At 39.5% G+C, this 19,008-nt stretch overlaps 1 protein-coding gene across 1 annotated transcript in view; it reads right to left on the bottom strand.

The window, feature by feature from the left end:
* SPAG6 (sperm associated antigen 6) overlaps positions 1-19,008 on the bottom strand; it is a 53,478-nt gene that overhangs the window by 9,464 nt on the left and 25,006 nt on the right. The window contains exons 5-8 of the mRNA XM_060782387.2: positions 16,553-16,758; positions 15,246-15,419; positions 11,153-11,305; positions 6,820-7,011 (exon numbers count right to left, since the gene is read on the bottom strand). Of these exons, the coding sequence (XP_060638370.1) occupies positions 6,820-7,011; positions 11,153-11,305; positions 15,246-15,419; positions 16,553-16,758 (725 nt within the window). The remainder of the gene's footprint in view (positions 1-6,819; positions 7,012-11,152; positions 11,306-15,245; positions 15,420-16,552; positions 16,759-19,008) is intronic.

Genomic DNA, 19,008 nt, shown 5'->3' with positions numbered 1-19,008 from the left:
AGGGTTTAAAAGGAAACAGAACTGAGCTACCCACGGCTGAGCGCTTTAAGTTCTTTGTATGGTTCCCAAACCTTTGCCACTTGGTTAAACCAAAATGCTGTCCTTGGCTGACAGACTGAGGGACAGTCAATCCTATTCATCAGAAGCAGCATCATTATATTTATTTATATCCCACCTTTCACCCACTTGGTGGTTCCAGATGGCTTATAACAGATAAATAGGACATACTTAAAATTCACAAAATATAAAAGTTAAAAAAGGATTACATTTCTTTTTAAAACAGGTGTAATTATTGAAAAATAGGAAAAGCGAAATAGCAGGTAGAAAGTCTAGCACTTCAAATGGCTTTGTACACAGTTTTCAAAGGCCTGCCAAAACTGAAAGGTGCCATTCTAATCCTTCTGGAAAGGGAGTTACAGAACATAAAGGACAGTAAAAAGAGAAATTAATTAATTAGGAATTGGGTAGGGTATTTTGTATTTAGTGGCTGCAATATACACTTTGTACTTACAAGGACTGTGAGATATATAAGATCGTTCATACAGAACTAGAATTCTGAGCCCTAGCAATTGATCTGAGTACCCCAGTGTTTTTCAGTTTCAGCAATCCAATTTAGAAAGGAGTAGAGTATTATATTTTTGGCTGTTATTGTTTAAAAGAAATCCCTCTTGATCTTCTTTTTGGGAGAAGACTGAGGCAAAGAACATGTTGAGCAGCTCTTCCTTTTCCCTATCTCCTGTTACCATTTCACCACCTTCTCCATGCAGAGGCCTTAATGTTTCCTTTTTCTTCCTTTTTCTATTGACATATCCAAAGAACTGTTTCTTTTTATTGTTTTTAATCTCTCTAGCAAGCCTGAGCTCATTTTGCGTCTTAGCCTTACAACCCTTTTCCTTACATATGTTGATTATTTGATTAAATTCCTCTTTGATTATTTCCCCCCTTTTCCATTTATTGTGTATATCTCTTTTAAATCTTAGCTTAGTTAAGAATTCTTTGCACATCCAATCGGATTGTTTTACACTTCTGCTATTTTTTCTCCTTGCTGGCATTATTGCAATTGTACCCTCTCTTTTTAAGAGATATCCAGCATGAATTCCCTTCTCTTTTACTATTCCTGTCCATGGAATCACACTCAGTATTCCTTAATTTTCCTGAAATCTGCTCTCCTAAAGTCTAGAATGCATGTGTGACTTCTCTAAGGCCCTTCCACACAGCCATATAAGCCAGAATACCAAGGCAGAAAATTCCACAATATCTGCTTTGAACTGGGTTATCTGAGTCCACACTACCATATATTCCAGTTCAAAGCAGAAAATGTGGGATTTTATTCAGCTGTGTGGAAGGAGCCTCAGTTTCATCCTTCATTTGTATCTCAAACTCCAGGAATACATAGTTCCACTTCATCCTGGAAAGAGGTTATTAGTGGAGTGCCACAGGGTTCGACCCTGGGCCCTGTACTGTTCAATATCTTTAATGACTTGGATGAAGGTTTAGAGGGAATGTTTATCAAGTTTGCAGATCACACCAAATTAGGAGGGATAGCTAATACTGAAGAGGACAGGATCAGAATTCAAAATGACCTTAACATATTAGAGAGCTGAGTCAAAACTAACAAAATTTCAACAGGGACAAATGTAAGATACTACATTTAGGCAGAAAAATGAAATGCAAAGATACAGAATGGGTGATATCTGGCTCGACAACATTCCATGTCAAAAAGATCATGGAGTCTTTGTGAACAAGTTGAACATGAGCCAACAGTGTGATGCAGCAGCTAAAAAGTCAATGGCATTTTGGGCTTCATCAAAAGAAGTCTAGTCTGGATTGAGGGAAGGCATGGTGCTTCTCTATTCTTCTTTGGTTAGACCTCACCTAGAATACTGTGTCCAGTTCTGGGCACCATAGTTTAAAAGAGATATTGACAAGCTGGAAGGTGTCCAGAGGAGGGCAACTAAAAGGATCAAAGATCTGGAGAGCATGCCCTATGAGAAGTGTGTTAAATTGCAGGGTATGTTTATCCTGCAGAAGAGAAGGTTAAGAGGAGACATGACAGCCATAGAAAATATGTGAAATGATGTCATAAGGAAGAGGATGCAGGCTTGTTTTCTGCTGCCCTGGAAACTAGGACTCTAAGCAATGGGTTCAAGTTACTGGAAAGGAGATTTCACCTGAACATTAGTGAGAACTTCCTGACTGTAAAAAAGTGTTCAGCAGTGGAACTCTGCCTTGAAGTTTGGTGGAAGCTCCTTCCTTGGAAGTTTTAAAACAGGCCATCTGTAGGGGAACTTTGTTCCTTTCCTCCATGAGAGGGGGCTGGGCTGGATGACCCAGGTGGTCTTTTCCAGCTCTATCATTCTATGATTCAAAAAAATCATCCAGGTATGTATGAATTTTCAATCTACTTTATGTTAAACCCAACTCATGGAGGCCTCTATCACTTAGAATATATAAATTGGGAATAGACACACTCCCCCATAGAAGACCATACCTCCTGCAAGATTTCGCTGGTTCAACTATCTCTCCAGAGACCCATATTTTTTTTGCTGCCCAAAGTACACAAACGTTACCCACAGTAAATTTTATTTTAAGTACACATACGATTTTAATTTTTTCCAGTGCTACTGTAGGCAGTTTTGGATTAGGTTTTAGGGAGGGAAACAAGATAAAATTCCAATAAATAACTAAGAACACTAAAAAGGCTAAAACAGATGACCCATAAAATGTAAGGATGCATTTAAGCTGTATTTATCCAGACAGGGTGAGAAAGTTTCTCTTTAGCTAAGTATGTGATGTTTTGCAACCAGAAGGTCTCGGGTCTTAGGTTTCTGAGTACAGCCCTCCAGGAAGGACCAGAGCCACTTTAAAACTGTGCCTCCCAGTCCTATCAAAGCGAGACAACCCAGAGGTATATCATGGTTAAGTCCAGCTCTCTGTGTAGGTCATCTACCAAGGTGATCAACGCTGTCTCTGTTCCATAGCCAGGTCTGAAACCAGATTGAAATGGATCTAGATAAACCATTTCATCCGGAAATCCCTGGAGTTGGGATGCCACCACACACTACATAACCTTGCTCAAAAAGGGGAGGTTGGACACTGGCCGATAGTTGTCCACTATGGGATGATTTTTTAAAATATGTCACAACTGCCTCATTTAGGTAAGTTGAAATTTTGCCTTGTTCCAAGGAGGCATTAACCACCACCTTCACCCACTCCACTAGTTCCCCTCTGGCCTGTTTGATCAGCCAGGAAGGGCAAGGATCTAGAATAGATGTGGTAGCTCCCACCTCTCCAAGGATCCAGTCCACATCCTAAGGCTGCATAAATTTAAAGGTATCCCTCAACACTGGACAAGCAGGATCACAGAATCATAGAGTTGGAAGAGACCTCATGGGCTATCCAGGCCAACCCCCTGCCAAGAAGTAGGAGCCAGAGTTACATCCATTGGAACTGTGTCAATAACTGCATATAAGTCAAAGTGGATCTGAGCGAAGTGCCATGGAAATTTTTACAGTGAGCTGCTGAACGATCAGGGATTTCTCCTTGATGACCAATATGTAATAACCCTCTAACTACTCAAAAGGATGGTTCTTTGCAGATGCAATGGTGGCAGCAATGAACGATTTCTCTGCTAATAATAATAATAAAACATTGTTTCTAGACTGCCCTCTCTCCCCAAAGGGACTCTGGGCAGGTTGCACACACAAAAGGCAAGCATTCAATGCCTCGGGTGAGTACAACATATCAAAACAATACACAATAAAGCAACAGTAATAACAGTGAGCTTATGAGAGGAATTAAGAACTGTGATTAAAAAAAACAATCCAATAAGACATAGTTAACTAAAACATGAGTAAACATTACAACAAATACCCAATGGAGGCATTGCTGCCTCCATTGCCACAGAGTAGGCTTTCAAATATGCTCTAGCCTAGCCCATGCTCAGTTAGATTCACTTCAAGTTCTCCGCCAACATCACTCTAGTCTCCATCTCACTTGCCTCATCACCACCAACTCCTTGGAAAACCAAGGAGCTGGTTTGGCTCTGCTCCATGAAAAAGGATGTTCAGGAACGATTGTGTCCATCGTCCTGGCCATTTCCCCATTCTAGAGGTCAGTCAAAGCTTCAACAGAATTGCCTGCCAAGGTGACAGGAAAATCCCCAAGAGCCGTCAGAAATCCATCTGGATAAATGTCTCCTGGGGAGGATTATCTAAATCAGTCCTGCACCGATGTGGAGGTTTAAAGTTCCAGCAAGTCTAAACCTGACCAGGTAGTGATCGGTCCATGACAACAGAAATGTGACAAGTTCGGCCACACCACAATCACCATCACTCCATCCTGCACAGAAAGCATGGTCCAAAAAGTGTGTCCAGCATGAGCAGGACCAGATACCACTTGGAAAAGGCCCATGGTTGTTATGAAGGCCATGAAGTCCTGAGCCAAGAGGGCATTCTAAGCATGGATGTTAAAGTTTCCCAGCATTATGAGCCACTGAGGCTCCAACGCCAACCCCAAGACCCCCCTGGCTAGCTCAGGAAGGGAGACTGTGGAGCAGAAGGGTAGGCAGTACATCAACATAATCTTATTCTGTCCCAGTTTCCCACCTTCAGGTAAATACACTCGAACACTATTGTCTGTGGGATGGGGAACATGGTCAGGAGGATGAAATCATGATAGACCACTGCAACTCCACCTCCCTGCCCCCAAGACCTTGCCTGCTACTACACAGAGAATCTTGGTGGACAGAACTGAGAGAGATTACCCCCCCCCCCCAGTCTCATCCAGCAGGGTCTCTGTGATACCAAACCAGGTCAGCATGCTCATTCAGAATCAAATCCTGAATGGCACTTATTTTTCCATTTACTGAGCTGGCATTCAACAGCAGGATTTCCAACCTGGGGGGACTGTCACCTTGGTTGACTATTAGATATTGGAAACAGTCTGGAGGCAATAAGCACTCGATTGCACTCCCCATATTGTTGGTACTGAAACCGCCTCCCCCTTCTGCATCTCCTCCTGCCCTGTATGACTTCAATGGCTGCCCCACAAATCCGGGAGCTCCCTCCCTCCTTAGAAAAATATATCCTTCCTGTACGGGGCAAGCGACCAGATGACAAATAAAAATCAGGCAGGCAGGCAGGTATTAAAAGAAAGGTAATAGACTTGAGGTCTGCTAAGCAAAGGGACTGGCCCTTGCCCTCATGCCACCTCTGAAGTGGCTCCCCTAAAGAGGTGAACCCCCTTTGGTGTAGTCCCTTCAGTGACAACCCCACCCACACAGGCATCCTCCTTTTATTCCCAGTCGGGCAACAGAAGAGCTGAATGGAACTGCTCTCATTTCTAATAGTGTGAACAAACAGATGACAGCACCACATCTATACTATGAGGACTAGCTCTTCCTCTACTGATACTGCCTCCAGCAGCATCACATGCTAACAATGATAGCTATCCAACAAGAAAACCCAATCTATGCCAACTGAGTTAAGTACAAGGGCACAGCCCTAACTTTGTAACAAACAGCCCCTGGTATAGAAAGAGATTTCTCCCTCTAACATATGGCTTTAATTATGACTCCTGTTTTTGAGCGATGGTAATGAACCCCTTAGATCAGAGTGTGGGAATGTGTGGCCCTTCAAGTATTATTAGACTGCAGCTTTCATCAGTCCAAGACAGCATAGCGAACAGTGAGGGATGGTGGCAGTCTCAATCCAACTAAGAGAACATAAAACATGTGGTATGTGTGAAGAGCCACTCATACCACATACTTGCTTTAGAGGGACAACCATCTGGAAAACTATGTTCTCCTAGAAACTGGAGTTTTAAAAAAAAATCTGGAAAGAGACCTACACAGAGAAAGCACAAAAATTACATGCCACTTGCTATTCTCAAAAGAAAGCAAAAATCTAAAGAGGCCCCCAAACATGTTATGATTCAAACAATATTATGTCATATGATGTGAAGCAGAAAGGTAAATATGAATACTCTGATCTCAACTTTGTTTTCCTTGGAATAGGGGCCTATTTGATACTTACTGAAACACTTGGGGGAGCCACTTCCATACTGCTTCTTCCCTGGCTGCACCAGCATTGGCTTTGTCTACTGAAGGAAAAGAAGGAGGTGGCACCATCTTAAGATAGCAAGATGGGTTGTACCATTCCAGATTGAAAGTCGGGAAAGTTATACATTCAGAGGACACACTTGCTTCAATCCAAGCTCAGAGCCACAGACATACATTCCTGGGCCTAGTTGTAGAAGTGCATGTACAGATTCAACATGTAACCCAGTTTGCCAGTTAGGTTCTCATATGTGCAGTCTCAGTTGGACATTCTGAATACCACAAATCAGCTGTTTACAACAAATTTTGAGACAGGGCCAAACCTCTTTGCCCTCCAGTTTTTGACTCCTTGCATTATCTGAGCTTGGGCCAAGATAGTTCAAGGACTGCCTATAGATCAGGTATGGGCAAACTTCAGCCCTCTAAATGTTTTGGACTTCAGCTCCCACAATTGTGGGAATTGAAGTCCAAAACACCTGGAGGGGCAAAGTTTGCCCATCTCTGCTATAGATCTACAGAACTGCTTCAATCTTTCAGAAATCCTACATCATATTTCATCTTTAAATGCTCATTTAGTAGCTACATGTATATCTGCCTTTCTCCCAATGAGCTGAAAGCAATAAACATGGTTCTCTTCTCCACTTCACCCTCGTATGCTTCTTTAACTGGGCAATGCTTTATGCATTGGCATGGATCAGAACTAGTTTGATCACTTCTAGGAATAAGTTATTGCTGTTACTTGAAAAAATAAATTGGCTTACTTTGACTTGAAGATCTTCTGCACTCTCACTTGCCATATAGAGAGAAAGCAACACGGGTAACACATTTGCTACCGCAACCGCCCGAGCATGTTCCGGAGTGTGTCTCCCAATCTGTCCCAAGGACCATGCAGCCGCTGCCTTTATATGATCTTCTGGCTCTTCAGACAAGCAAACCGCTAGTTGTGGAACCCCCTGCAGTATTAATCAAAAGCACACATTGTTATGAATCCAGGACAGGTTTCGGAGAACCTTGAAGAGATTACTGGGGACACGAGTTGGGGGGGGGGGTTATAAAAACAACTCATTCTGTGTATGTACATACATATATACACATAGATATACATATAGAGATTCTTAACTCAACGTGGCTATGAGAATACTGACACCTATTCAGCCTGTAAAAATCATTTGAGAATACTATGAATATAAGCATCAGAAGAACATTAACTCTGCCAATTTCCCTGAGATAAGGTCAGTGGGAGCTGACACATTTATTGCTTTCAAATGGATTCAGGGAGCAGGTGCCACAATTCAGGTTGCAAACAGAAAAGCAAAGCTGCTGTTTTTATAAAGCACTGAAATACCAGAGTTTCAGGTTTCCTTCCCAGGTTTTCTGGAATATAACCAAACACTGCATCTGCGCTCCTCCCATTCATTTCAATAAGACTTCAGCCTCCCACGCAAAGCCCACTGGAATGAATGGATGGGGTGCAGCCACAAAGCATGGAAGAGGGGGGTTGCTCCCCTTTCCCCATCCCCCACCCCAGCAGGAATCTTTTTATATTTATGTTCCTTTTTTTCTTTGTTCACTGCAAACAATAAATCTAAACACAACTAACAAGTTATTATTCATGTGGGCACTGACCCTTACAGATGTAGATTGGAACTTTCATCAGTCAGATTGCCTTTTAGTCCTGACAATTTTATAATTAGAATACTTTGCACACACACACAAAAATCAATAGATTCTACTACCCACCAAGAACCATTTGATACATTTAAAGAGAGAAAATGAGAGAGAGAGTGCACACCATTAATACTTATACTGCACACAAGGCATTGAAATATTAGATTTCCCCTCTCACTGTCAGGTTATCTAGCAGAACCCATTGCAGGGTGGGAAATCTCAGACACAAAAGCTTGCTTAACAGTCTGCCCATTTCAAATAAACCAATGCAAGAAAACTAAAGTATATCCTGTGTTTTAAGAGATAATTTGATTCCCGTGGCATGCACATTTAATGGGGTTTCAAAATTGCAAGTCTTTTATCATAACAGGACAGAGTGTAAATGTTGTCTTTTGTTTTCTATAACATATAAACGTTTTGTCTTAAGTGTACTACAGCAGAAGCAAAGCAGGCATGCTGACATAATAAAAGATGCCCATTTTATAAATTCTCATTTTAAAGACAATTAAAGCAGAGAAATCAAATATTTATTCTAAGACGCCATTTGCCAGTTTCCTCTCTGCTATTTGGAAAAACACAGCTCAATTAGCATCTCATGAAAATGCAAAACTCTGCTAGCAAACTAATCCATAACCTTTTTGAAAAAGGCAACAACCCCAAGACTCTTCTATTCCACCACATTCCAGGCACAATGAGCAGGCTCATAACTCAGGTTTTGGAGTACAATTTAATATAGTCATGGTATTTTTGTTTTGGAAACACAAAAAATCCGCCCTGGAACCAGTCATATTGTTGACATGCAATTTCCTTCAGAATCATTTTTGTCCTCCAAAAAACCCTGAGAAGTAGATCACTGGTATATCTGCGGAATTTATAGAGGGCTGGAATAATGGAGAGTACTTAATAAACAAAGGGCAAAACACAGCCTTGTGTAAACATTTTTGGGTCCCACTGATTCCAGAGCTATCAAGAAAATTTAAACATGTGCTTTACTCTTCTTCTCAGATCAGTTGTCTAGAGGTATGTTTGTCTGGATTGCATTTAAGGGTTTTCCCTATATGATCACTATAGAAATTAATGATATCTAAATTTAAAATTTTATATATAAAATAAATTCTTTAAAAAGAAATTTTGAGCAATCCGATGGGCCACATAACTGATCACTCACCAACCACAGCTAGGGTCAGAGGTATAAACTGGATGGAAGAAATCCAAACTGGGACCCTCTTCCCTCCATTCCCACACCCATGGAATTCTCTAGAATTATCTCATCAAAATATTTTAAAAAACAATGTTACCAACAAATCAGGCATGGTACATGCTGCTTTTCCCTCACTTCTATTCTGCTGCAAGAGTATTCTAACTTAAGGGAACAACTGCCCATTTAAGTACTTTTATTAACAGGTACAATCCCAAGCCCACTATTTTGAAAGAGAGATCCTACAAAAACTTCAATGTTGGTACCTAATTATCTTTAGATGATGCAATGAATGAGAATGTAAAAGCTGGCCAATACTCTATTGGTCTATCTAGTTAAATCCTGTCAGCACCAACTGGCAAAATCTTTCAGGCAGGACAGTTTCCTAGTCCTATCTGGACAAACCAGAAATTGAACTTGGAACCTTCTGCATAAAATCATGTGTTCCACCTCTGACTTCTGCCTGAGAAGGGTGAAATATTTCTTTTTCCAAGACATTTGCTTGATGATCTTTGATGAAAGTTCAACATGTTTTACTGTGAGAATGGTATATTTTCTATTTGTTTTTTGTTTGTTAATTGATTTGCTAACATTTTTTCACAAAGGACCTAAGGCAACTCACAACAGGATTAAACAAAATATGGCTGTAAGCTAATCGCAATTGTGTGTGTGTGTGTGTGTTTTAAACCCAAACAAGTTAACAGGCAATTAAATTAACTATCCTATTAAAAGAGTCGTAATTTAGAACAGTTTAAAAGCATTTAAGACATAACATGTAGATAAAAATACAGCACTCCCCATTAAAAGGCCCTTCTGCAGCAACCAGTTAATAGCCAAAGCAGCCTCTGCCTGCAAGTGGAATAGAACAGAGAGAATGCTAGCCTAGCTGCCTGTGGGAAGGAATTCTACAGGCTGGGGGCAGCCACCCAAAATGTCTCCTCCTGTACCCTCACTATATGTGGCTGAGGTGTTGGCGAAAGTGATTTATTTTTTATTTATATCCTGCCTTTTCTTCAAGAAGCTCAAGACAATGCACATTTTCCCTCCCACCTGCTATTGCCTTATTATCCTGACACAGAAAAGGCAATCTCAATCATTCACTCTGTCTGCAACGTAGCCTGAGAGATACGTCCTAGGAGCATGCATAAGCTTCATGGGAGAGGGGGTGTTTACACATGGGTCTTTTAGTCATGTCACAAACAATTTTTCTCATAAACAGACATTTATTCTGTCTTTAGCAAGTGTTGTCATGTTTCTTTAATACACAACAGCCACAGCAAAGTAGGAACAGCCATGCTGGATCCAACCAAAATCTTATCTAGTTTAACATTTTATTTATTAATTAATTTATTTTTGCATACAGTGGCTCACCAATTGCCTATGGGAAGCCTAAGGTAAAGGTAGAGGTAGTCCCCTGACATTAAGTCCAGTCATGTCTGTCTCTGGGGTGTGGTGCTCCATTTCTAAGCCGAAGAGCCAGTGTTGTCCATAGACACCTCCAAGGTCATGTGGCTGGCATGACTGCATGGAGCGCCGTTACCTTCCCGCCGGAGCGGTACCTATTGATCTACTCCCATTTGCATGTTTTTGAACTGCTAGGTTGGCAGAAGCTAGTGCTGACAGCAGAAGCTCACGCCGCTCCCCGGAATCGAACCTGCGACCTTTCGATCAACAAGCTCAGCAGCTCAGTGCTTTAACCCACTGCGCCACCGGAGGCTCCTTAGGAAGCCTACCAGCAGGTTATGAATGTAAATGTATCCTATTCTGTAACAACTACTACAGAGAGAGATACCAACTCTGCTTCTGGAGCAGACAGTCATACAGATTAGTAGCTACTAGTAGCTCTTGTTGCTTTGTGCCTTCAAGTAAACCTGAACAAGATTTGTTCAGATAAAATTTGCCATTGTCTTCCTCTGAGGCTGAGAGAGTGTGACTTGCCCAAGGTTACACAGAGAGTTTCCATGACTGAGTAGGGATTCAAACACTGGTCTCTAGAATAGCAATCCAATGCTTAAACCACTACACCATACTGGCTATCCTGTGTAAAGTAGTATGCCATTTTATCTATAACAAATCTATAATGAAACTTAAGTGGAATTGAACTGAATTGTAACATTGTAAGAGAGGAAGAAACGTGTCTCCCGGTCCATTTTCTTCACGTCATGTGCACTGGCCCAATCTTATCAGAATATCATGCTGACTGCCACTATCAGGGACTAAGAACTGACCTTGGAGATTATCACTGCCATGGCAAGGTTCTCCGAATGAGCTGCCACATAGCCCAGCATCATAATCCCTGGGAGTCTAATATTTCCTTTGCAGCAGCCAACACAGTCAATGACAGCAGCAACTCCCCCTGCATTCACGATAAGTTGTGAAAGCTGAGAGGAGATAAACCATAAAAGTTAGAGAAGCAACAGTTTCAAAATACTATCAAAGTGTATGGTCAAGCAGTCTTTTGCCAGATTACTCCACCATCCCAGCACCACCAACTGATAGTGCACACTGAAATGAGCTAATCCAATTATACAAATATAACCGAACTGAAAAAAGACTCTTGTGGTTAATCAGCCCTGCAATATGCTGAACAGATGTTTACAGGTACATACTAATTAGAAAAGCATAATGCAATGCAATCTTCTTCTGCTAATGCAAATCTATTTCTACTTACTACTCATTGTTATTAAGCACTGGATTCAGTGACTCTGGTCTGTGCAAAAAAGTTAAAGCCCATAAGAATCCCCCCCCCCCTTGTTTCAGCAAAACGTACTACACAGATACATACAGGATATGTGTGTGCATCCCCACTTTCACTATAGTTACAGCTAAAATGAATTATAAAGTATAGTATAGTATAAATACTATACACTATAATGTAACTCCAGCTCCTCCTGCGGGGACATGAGAGAAGCCTCCCACAAGGATGGTAAAACATAAAAAAAATCTGGGCATCTCCTGGCCAACGTCCTTGCAGATGGCCAGTTCTCTCACAACACAAATGACTTGCAGTTTCTCAAGTTGTTCCTGATACAAAAAAAATCTGTAAAATCTATAGGCAAATAGCTGAACCTATCCATGTTAAGAACCTTTTTCAAGTCAATCCATTCATTTCTCTACTTTATTACTATCCAAATTACTTGGTAGTGGCTCTACAAGCACAGATTTTCTCTGTATTATTCCTTTTCCATTCTAAAACTAAACTTGGGATATTCTGTGTAAAGCAAGTGAACTGTGAATTAATTCACAAAAATAATAAGACAAAATGGAAATATTTGAACTGGAGGGGTCTGGAAAATTTGGGTTGCAGGTATCTTACTGCCCTGGCTCCTTGTGATTGAGCTGCCCTTACCATATTCAGTGGTGAGCATGAGCAAGTGCCTAAGAAAATCCTATGAAATGCGTGGAGTCACTATATGTGGAAAGGTGACTTAAAGGCACATGTACACACATAGACACAAGTGCTGTCAGAAGGTAGCTGTTCTTTGACTCTCACCTGGGTAGAGATAGTGAACAAGGGAAACAGAGTGTGCAGATAGTCAGTTGAACTGATTAGTTCATTATATTTGAAAGTGTAACAGAGGTGGGGTATTATTGGTGAAAGATGTGTTTCAGCAGAACTGATTTTAGAGGCATTATCTTTATTTTACTGATCTGAACAGGTTGGAGAGAAGAATTTGCCCATCATAGGAGAAAGGAATCTTAATGCTTAATTCCCTTTCTCTAGTTCTATCCCCACTGTAACTCCCTTTTTAACTATTTAATCCAGGCAATTTAATCAAACCATACTTATCATGGCCTCTGGAACAAAGCAATTTGATGTTTAAAGCTAGTCCACTTAGAAAAGCGTGATAATACTTTCATATAACTCTTCATTCTCTGACTTTGGCATGCATCTTGAGTAGAGGACAAAGAAGAAAAACTGGTCATAATGTGACTTCCCTGCCATAAACAGGATACCTAGCTTTAATTTATTACATTTGTATTATATGAAGGAGATTTGAAGGCAGGACCAAAATCAGGCTACAAATGGAAATATCCAATAGTTATACAGAATTGTTTCAGCTTGAACTTTATAATAAAAAAACTACTTTAAATGTGCTTGGAAGACAGCTGGAAGCCACAGTGGTTTTGAATGAGAATTACAATACATGTTCACAAGTTATGGTCTGGAAAACTCTCTAGTTGCTAATGAAAAGGAATAATTCATGTAACATGAAGAAATTAAATTGATGGAAATTAGTCTTCATATTTAACTATCAACTTATTAAAAACATAAAAATCACAATGAAATCCATTGCATCTATTTGTTAGACTACACACAGTCTGTTTTCTTAATGTGGTTTGAAAATATGCCTTTCCAAGATTTCATTATTCTAGGTAGATTAAGTGCCTGTGTGTACACCTTCAAATTGATTAATTTCATAGGGTTTTCTTAGGTACGGAATACTGTGAGGTGAAATACAGATACAGTACCTTGCATTCATTGGTGATTTCGCATCCAATTCCTAACCAATATTGAGCTTTTTAGTTTCCATGAGCACACAGGATTTGGTGTATTAGGGTATTTATGCAGCTTTCAAAGTGAAAGGGTTTTTCCACTGGTATTGCTCCAGTTTACAGAAAGCTCTTCCAAGATAGGTTCACCTATTTGTTGTACTGTGTTTTTGTGTAAACTATGCTAGGAATTTTATTGTAACACCACAAAAATCCCTCAGATTAATAAATCTGCACTCTTAATTTGATGCATCCTTTTTGTGTAACAAAAAACAGTACAATCACCTAAGATGATACACCTGGCTTGGAAACGCTTACATCCCATTTAGGAGGTTTGTGGTTCAAGCCACCATACCTCCAACTACTTGGGGTGAGGGTGAGAAACAGACTGTGTACTGATTTAATTTTTAACATGACCAACTAACCTAATAAATAAGTGTGAACACATTTATCAGGCCTAATATTATGGGATACTAGGCATCTTGTGGAGGGTACAGGAATCTGGCAAGATCAAATCCTACATCCAGGGAGAGGCCTGGTGAGAAAGAGGTCCTTATGCCGGCAGATTGCAATAACAGATCCATCTATAGAGAATGCTTCAGCCTGTGATTCAAGCAGCCCCTCCCCCTTCTCCTCTCTCCCCTCCCCCCCTTTCCTCTGCTTCAAATGCAAGAGCTTTCAGACTCTGCGCCAGGACTCCTGGGGAGATTGTGCTCCGTGACACAAAGGAAGTTTTGACTACAGTAAGGATTCCCCAAATCCTTAGTCCTCCCCCAGCCCTCACAGCATCAGAGCTGCTAAAACAGCACTTCTCCCATTATCCTCCTGATATGGGGTGGAGGGGGTGTCCCTAAAGCCCCAGAGCACCTGAAATAATGAGAATATCGGATTTCGGTGAGGGATCTGTGGCGTAAATTAATAGAAAGCTCTCCATAATTAGACCCTGGTGTGCTCTAAATGTTCATGTGCTACCCTCTCTTCACCTCAGTCTTTTAATGTTCGATAATGTTCTATAACCTTATTTTTAACATTTTTTAAAAAACTCTCATTTATATGTCAGCTATTACTGATCGACATTTTAAACGAATGACAAGAAATCATGCTCTGGATCTCCCTGTATCTGACACATGGAGCCACATGTTTCTTTCAGAGGTCTGTGGGAAACAATTGTGCAGTGTATCATTTGCTTTATTTAGTTCGGTGGAGGTTGATGAATCTGACTCAGCTATCAGTTTCTTTTTACTTCATCAACCTCCATAGGTCATCTGCTGAACTTCATTTGGATATTCTCTACAATAATTTTAAAGGCAATCTGAATACTGCCTTCTTCCTAGAAAAGATCATTTTTTAAAAAAAAAATTACAGTGCACACTAATTTACCATTTTGAGGGATCCATGTAGCAAGAAAACCGCATGTTGATGGGAGAACAACAATCCAACATGTTTGTAAAACAGGTATAAAACTGACAGTTTAAAACAGGACGTTAAAGAACATGTTGCTCTATGTTGATTTGCAATCTAAGAATATCTGCACTTTGTAATTGCCTTCCACACATTATCCTGCATCTCCTAACAGTTTATACTTTCCATGTTGACACTCACCAACAAGGAAAGCTGATTTTCCCCATTTCTCTACTCCTTATTTGTATTCCAAGCACATCCAATAACAGCAACAAACATTTCCTTTTTTCTTCTTTGCACCAATGGAAATTCCACAGAGCTTTTCACTTTGCCTAATGACAGAATAATACTGGGGATTTTTTCCACATTTATTTAAAGTATAAACACTAATAACATGACCTTGTATTTGCATTCTCAAGGTTTTACCTCAGGCGTATGCCTTGCTATCTCTCTAATTAGAGTTGCAGCGTTTTTCTTGACATATTCATCGGAGTCCTTCAGGCATGTGAGCACAACAGGGAAAATTTCTGCTTCAACCACCATTTCTGCCAGATCCACAGAATGCTTTGCTATCTGGCTGAGAGCTGATAGCACCTGACGCTGGTAAATAGGAATGATTGTTTTATAAATGGCTTGTTAGGCAAACACTTTACAAGTACACAGGCACACGTATGCACAGCAATCAAGAAAAGAGAGAAAACGTCCCTCCAACTGGGACAACCCTTCACCATCCTCCTAATTTAACAGCCAAACAAAATAAAGCAAAACACAAAGAAAGGTAAAAGTTTCTTCTCCAAAATATAAATAAAAAACAAACATGCTTACATGTCTCATTAAATTCAGCAGAACTACTTCTGAGAAAATGTAATATAGATGCACAAAATATACTTATTCTACAAGAAATTCAAAACAGAAGGCGAGACATGCAGCTTATTATTCTCTTTTAAAAGTATTACACATTAAATAATTGTTTCTTTATTTTTAGTTACAAAGAACAGACTGCACAAGTCCTCATCAGCTGTTGTCATTTAAACTTTAATATTTGAAATGGATGTTTAAAAGAATGCTACATTAATTAAATATGTATGTGGAAAATGCCATTGGCTTTTAATTGTCACAAAATGCAAAATACAAAAGGAATTATGGTATTAAAATGTAAATGCTATTTAATGCACTATGTTATGATGTGCTTGAGCAAATATGTGAAAAGTTTAAAGTTTTAGAACACACATATATGTTATATTACTCAAAACTCATTTGCTTGTAAGCTAACTTACTAAGAAACAAATCTCACTGAAATAAACAGACCTACTTCCAAATAAATGCATTTAGGAATGAGGAATTGCTCATTTAAGAACACAAAAAATAGAACTCAGCACTATAAATTACACACGTTAGACCCATTAAAGCTGTGTTGCAAAGATTTTATATATAAAGAAGATACAACAGTTTAGACAAGCTCTTGAAATTACTACCAATATCAGCCACTATAGACTATTACCAAGAAACTGCATTATCTCAATATTTAAAGACAAGTTCTCTCATTCCCTCTACACTGTGTACACAGCAGTCAAAATCAGAAGTAGACTGAGCCCTCCTTTGTTCATTCAGCAATGTGTATTTGGGAATAGGAGCCCTTTTAGACTATTGTGCTTCCCTCCACATCCAATCATAACTGAATCCTAGTTTCATGACACAGAAGGGCGGGAGAAAGAAAGTAGTTTGAAAAGTACCTTCAGTTTGGCATCAGGGTTGAGGATCATTTGAGCCAAGTGAGCAATTGCCCCCGCATCCACGACGGTCTGGGCTAACTCTGGAGAATGCTTTGAAACATCACTGAGCGCGGAGGCAGCAATCCTTCTCAAAGCGATCTCTGGCTCCTGGATACAGAGGACTAAGAGAGGAATGGCTCCAGCATCTACCACTGCCTGTGACAGTTCTGTTGGTCCAATGAAAGTAATTAAGCGAGTATGGGTGACTGACCCTTGTGCAAGCCATTTTTCACCCTGACAGATACAGCAGGAGGGGGAGAGGGGAGGGTGGGCGCCAGTGCCTTGACATCTGCATTTCAAATCAGCCCTCCTGGTTTCATGAGCCATGTGGACCAATCCTCAGCTGAAAAGAATACAGGTCAATAGACGGACCCCCATTTACATGTACACATTTGAGGTAGATTAAGCTGAAATGGCTTGCTGCTCTGCCTCTGTGTGTGAGAGAGTGTGTGTGTGTCTGTGTGAGTGAGCTTGCATTTAAAAAGAGTAAGCAGATGTCAGCTGTTTAAGCCCTGACTGTTGTGCACTGATCAATAGGCAAGCAGTTTTTGCACAGCTAACAATAAAGAAAAGCCAAAATGCCAAAACGGGTCTCTTCTCCCACAAAGCTAATTGAGATAGCCCTTTATCTCCTCCATACGAGAAACAAAAAATATGATACCTCAAACAGATCAAAGTTTGCTTTTGTTGTTATATACACACAGTATATTCCACTGAAAAAAATCAAGCCTACTGATTGTCGACATCAAAAATTATGCTTTAAAAAAGTGCAGTAAACTACCAATAATAATCTTGCACGACTTTAAATCACGGCAACCGTACGTAGCATTACGGCACTATTGGTTAATTGCTTGCATCTTACCCTGAAAACTCACAATTAACTGATATAGCCAGTGTACAGTTACAGCAGCCATTCAGATATTTGTCATTAGCATTAGCTTCAGTAGTGAAGTAGAAAATTAAGGGATAGCAAATGCAAGGATTTTGGGAGATGATGAAAAAGGAACACAAACTCCATTAATTTTAAGCAGGCTATTACAGTTTCTTAAATAAAATTCTGTTAGATCTTAGTGTTATGTACATACTCTCTTTTCTTAACATTTAACCTGCTTGACACTGCCATGACAACACATAACTGGTGTAATTCAAGGCCCAACTTTGATTTTGCATTTATAGTCCATCAATCAAAGCCTTCTGTAGAAATTTCTTAATCACAGTGTTATAACTCAAATTCTTTGGATACCTAATTTCATAGCATATACATGTGTATATACACACACACATATGTATGTATAAATGGTATAAAAAAGTCCTTCATCCGTAGCTTGATGCAAAAAAAAATTAATCTCTTAAGTTTAGTAAACTAGATACTATTATGATGAACTCCCATTACTATTGTACTATTTTAAGTAGTATATCTTATGATGTGATTTGTAGATATGTTAATGTGATCTTCTCTTGAAACCCGTATTTTATACAATGCTCCTGTTTTAAACTGTAAAAAAAAAAGCACGAATTGCATTAACTGTGCATGCGACACAATAATTCAATATAGATACGGGGAGGAAGTGCTTTTTTCCCCTTTCTAAAATATACTATTGCAATAGAGAATGTGATATGTTTGCAATTTAAGCTGAAAGAAAAAGAGAAAAACCTTTTTTGAAATATAACCCAACCTTTTACCAAAAAGGGGGGGGGGGAGGGTTGGAACATCAAAACAAACAAATAAATAATGAAAGCAAACAATCCAAACAAAAATGGAAAAAGACTCATTAGCTAATAGACCAGAACATTTGCATTAAAATGTTCATTATGATTTATTGCTCTTCCATTCTGTCATTTTATTGTTAAATACTGTTGGGTTATATTTCAAGAGATGCCTGCATTTCCTCCATCTCCCAGATCAATAGGGTTTGTGGATAATACTACAATTAACCCCCCTTCTACAATATACAATTAAATCTTTATAAACATCCAATAGCTTCTCTTTACATTTTCACATTTCAACAGCAGCATCATTAATTTTCCAACATGTACTCAGTTTAAGTATATATTTTATTTATTTTGTGTCATTGCATAAATACGTATAAAACTGATAAAATAGAGGGAACACAAGCGACTAAATCATTTTTGACCAAAAACGGGCAACAGCAACCACATATTCATCCATTCAATTTTTTTCATACTCAGAAAAGGAATTACCTTTTTTTTACACTGGTTATTACACCCACGAAGCAGATCCCACCCTCCTGTCCCAGTATACACAACCAAATAAAGATGAAAAGAAATTATACCCCCACCCCACTGTCCTCTCAAAAAAAGTAAAAAGAACCAAGCAAGGTGAATGAATTCTCTATGAGAGCAAAGGTACAGTACAGTTTTATTTAAATAAAGGGAGAAAATTTGACATCTATGTG

Source organism: Anolis sagrei, chromosome 6, assembly GCF_037176765.1.
Source record: "Anolis sagrei isolate rAnoSag1 chromosome 6, rAnoSag1.mat, whole genome shotgun sequence".
Lineage (NCBI taxonomy): Eukaryota > Metazoa > Chordata > Lepidosauria > Squamata > Dactyloidae > Anolis > Anolis sagrei.
Note: the sequence above shows the minus strand (reverse complement) of the source record. Positions and strands in the feature narration are given on the sequence as shown.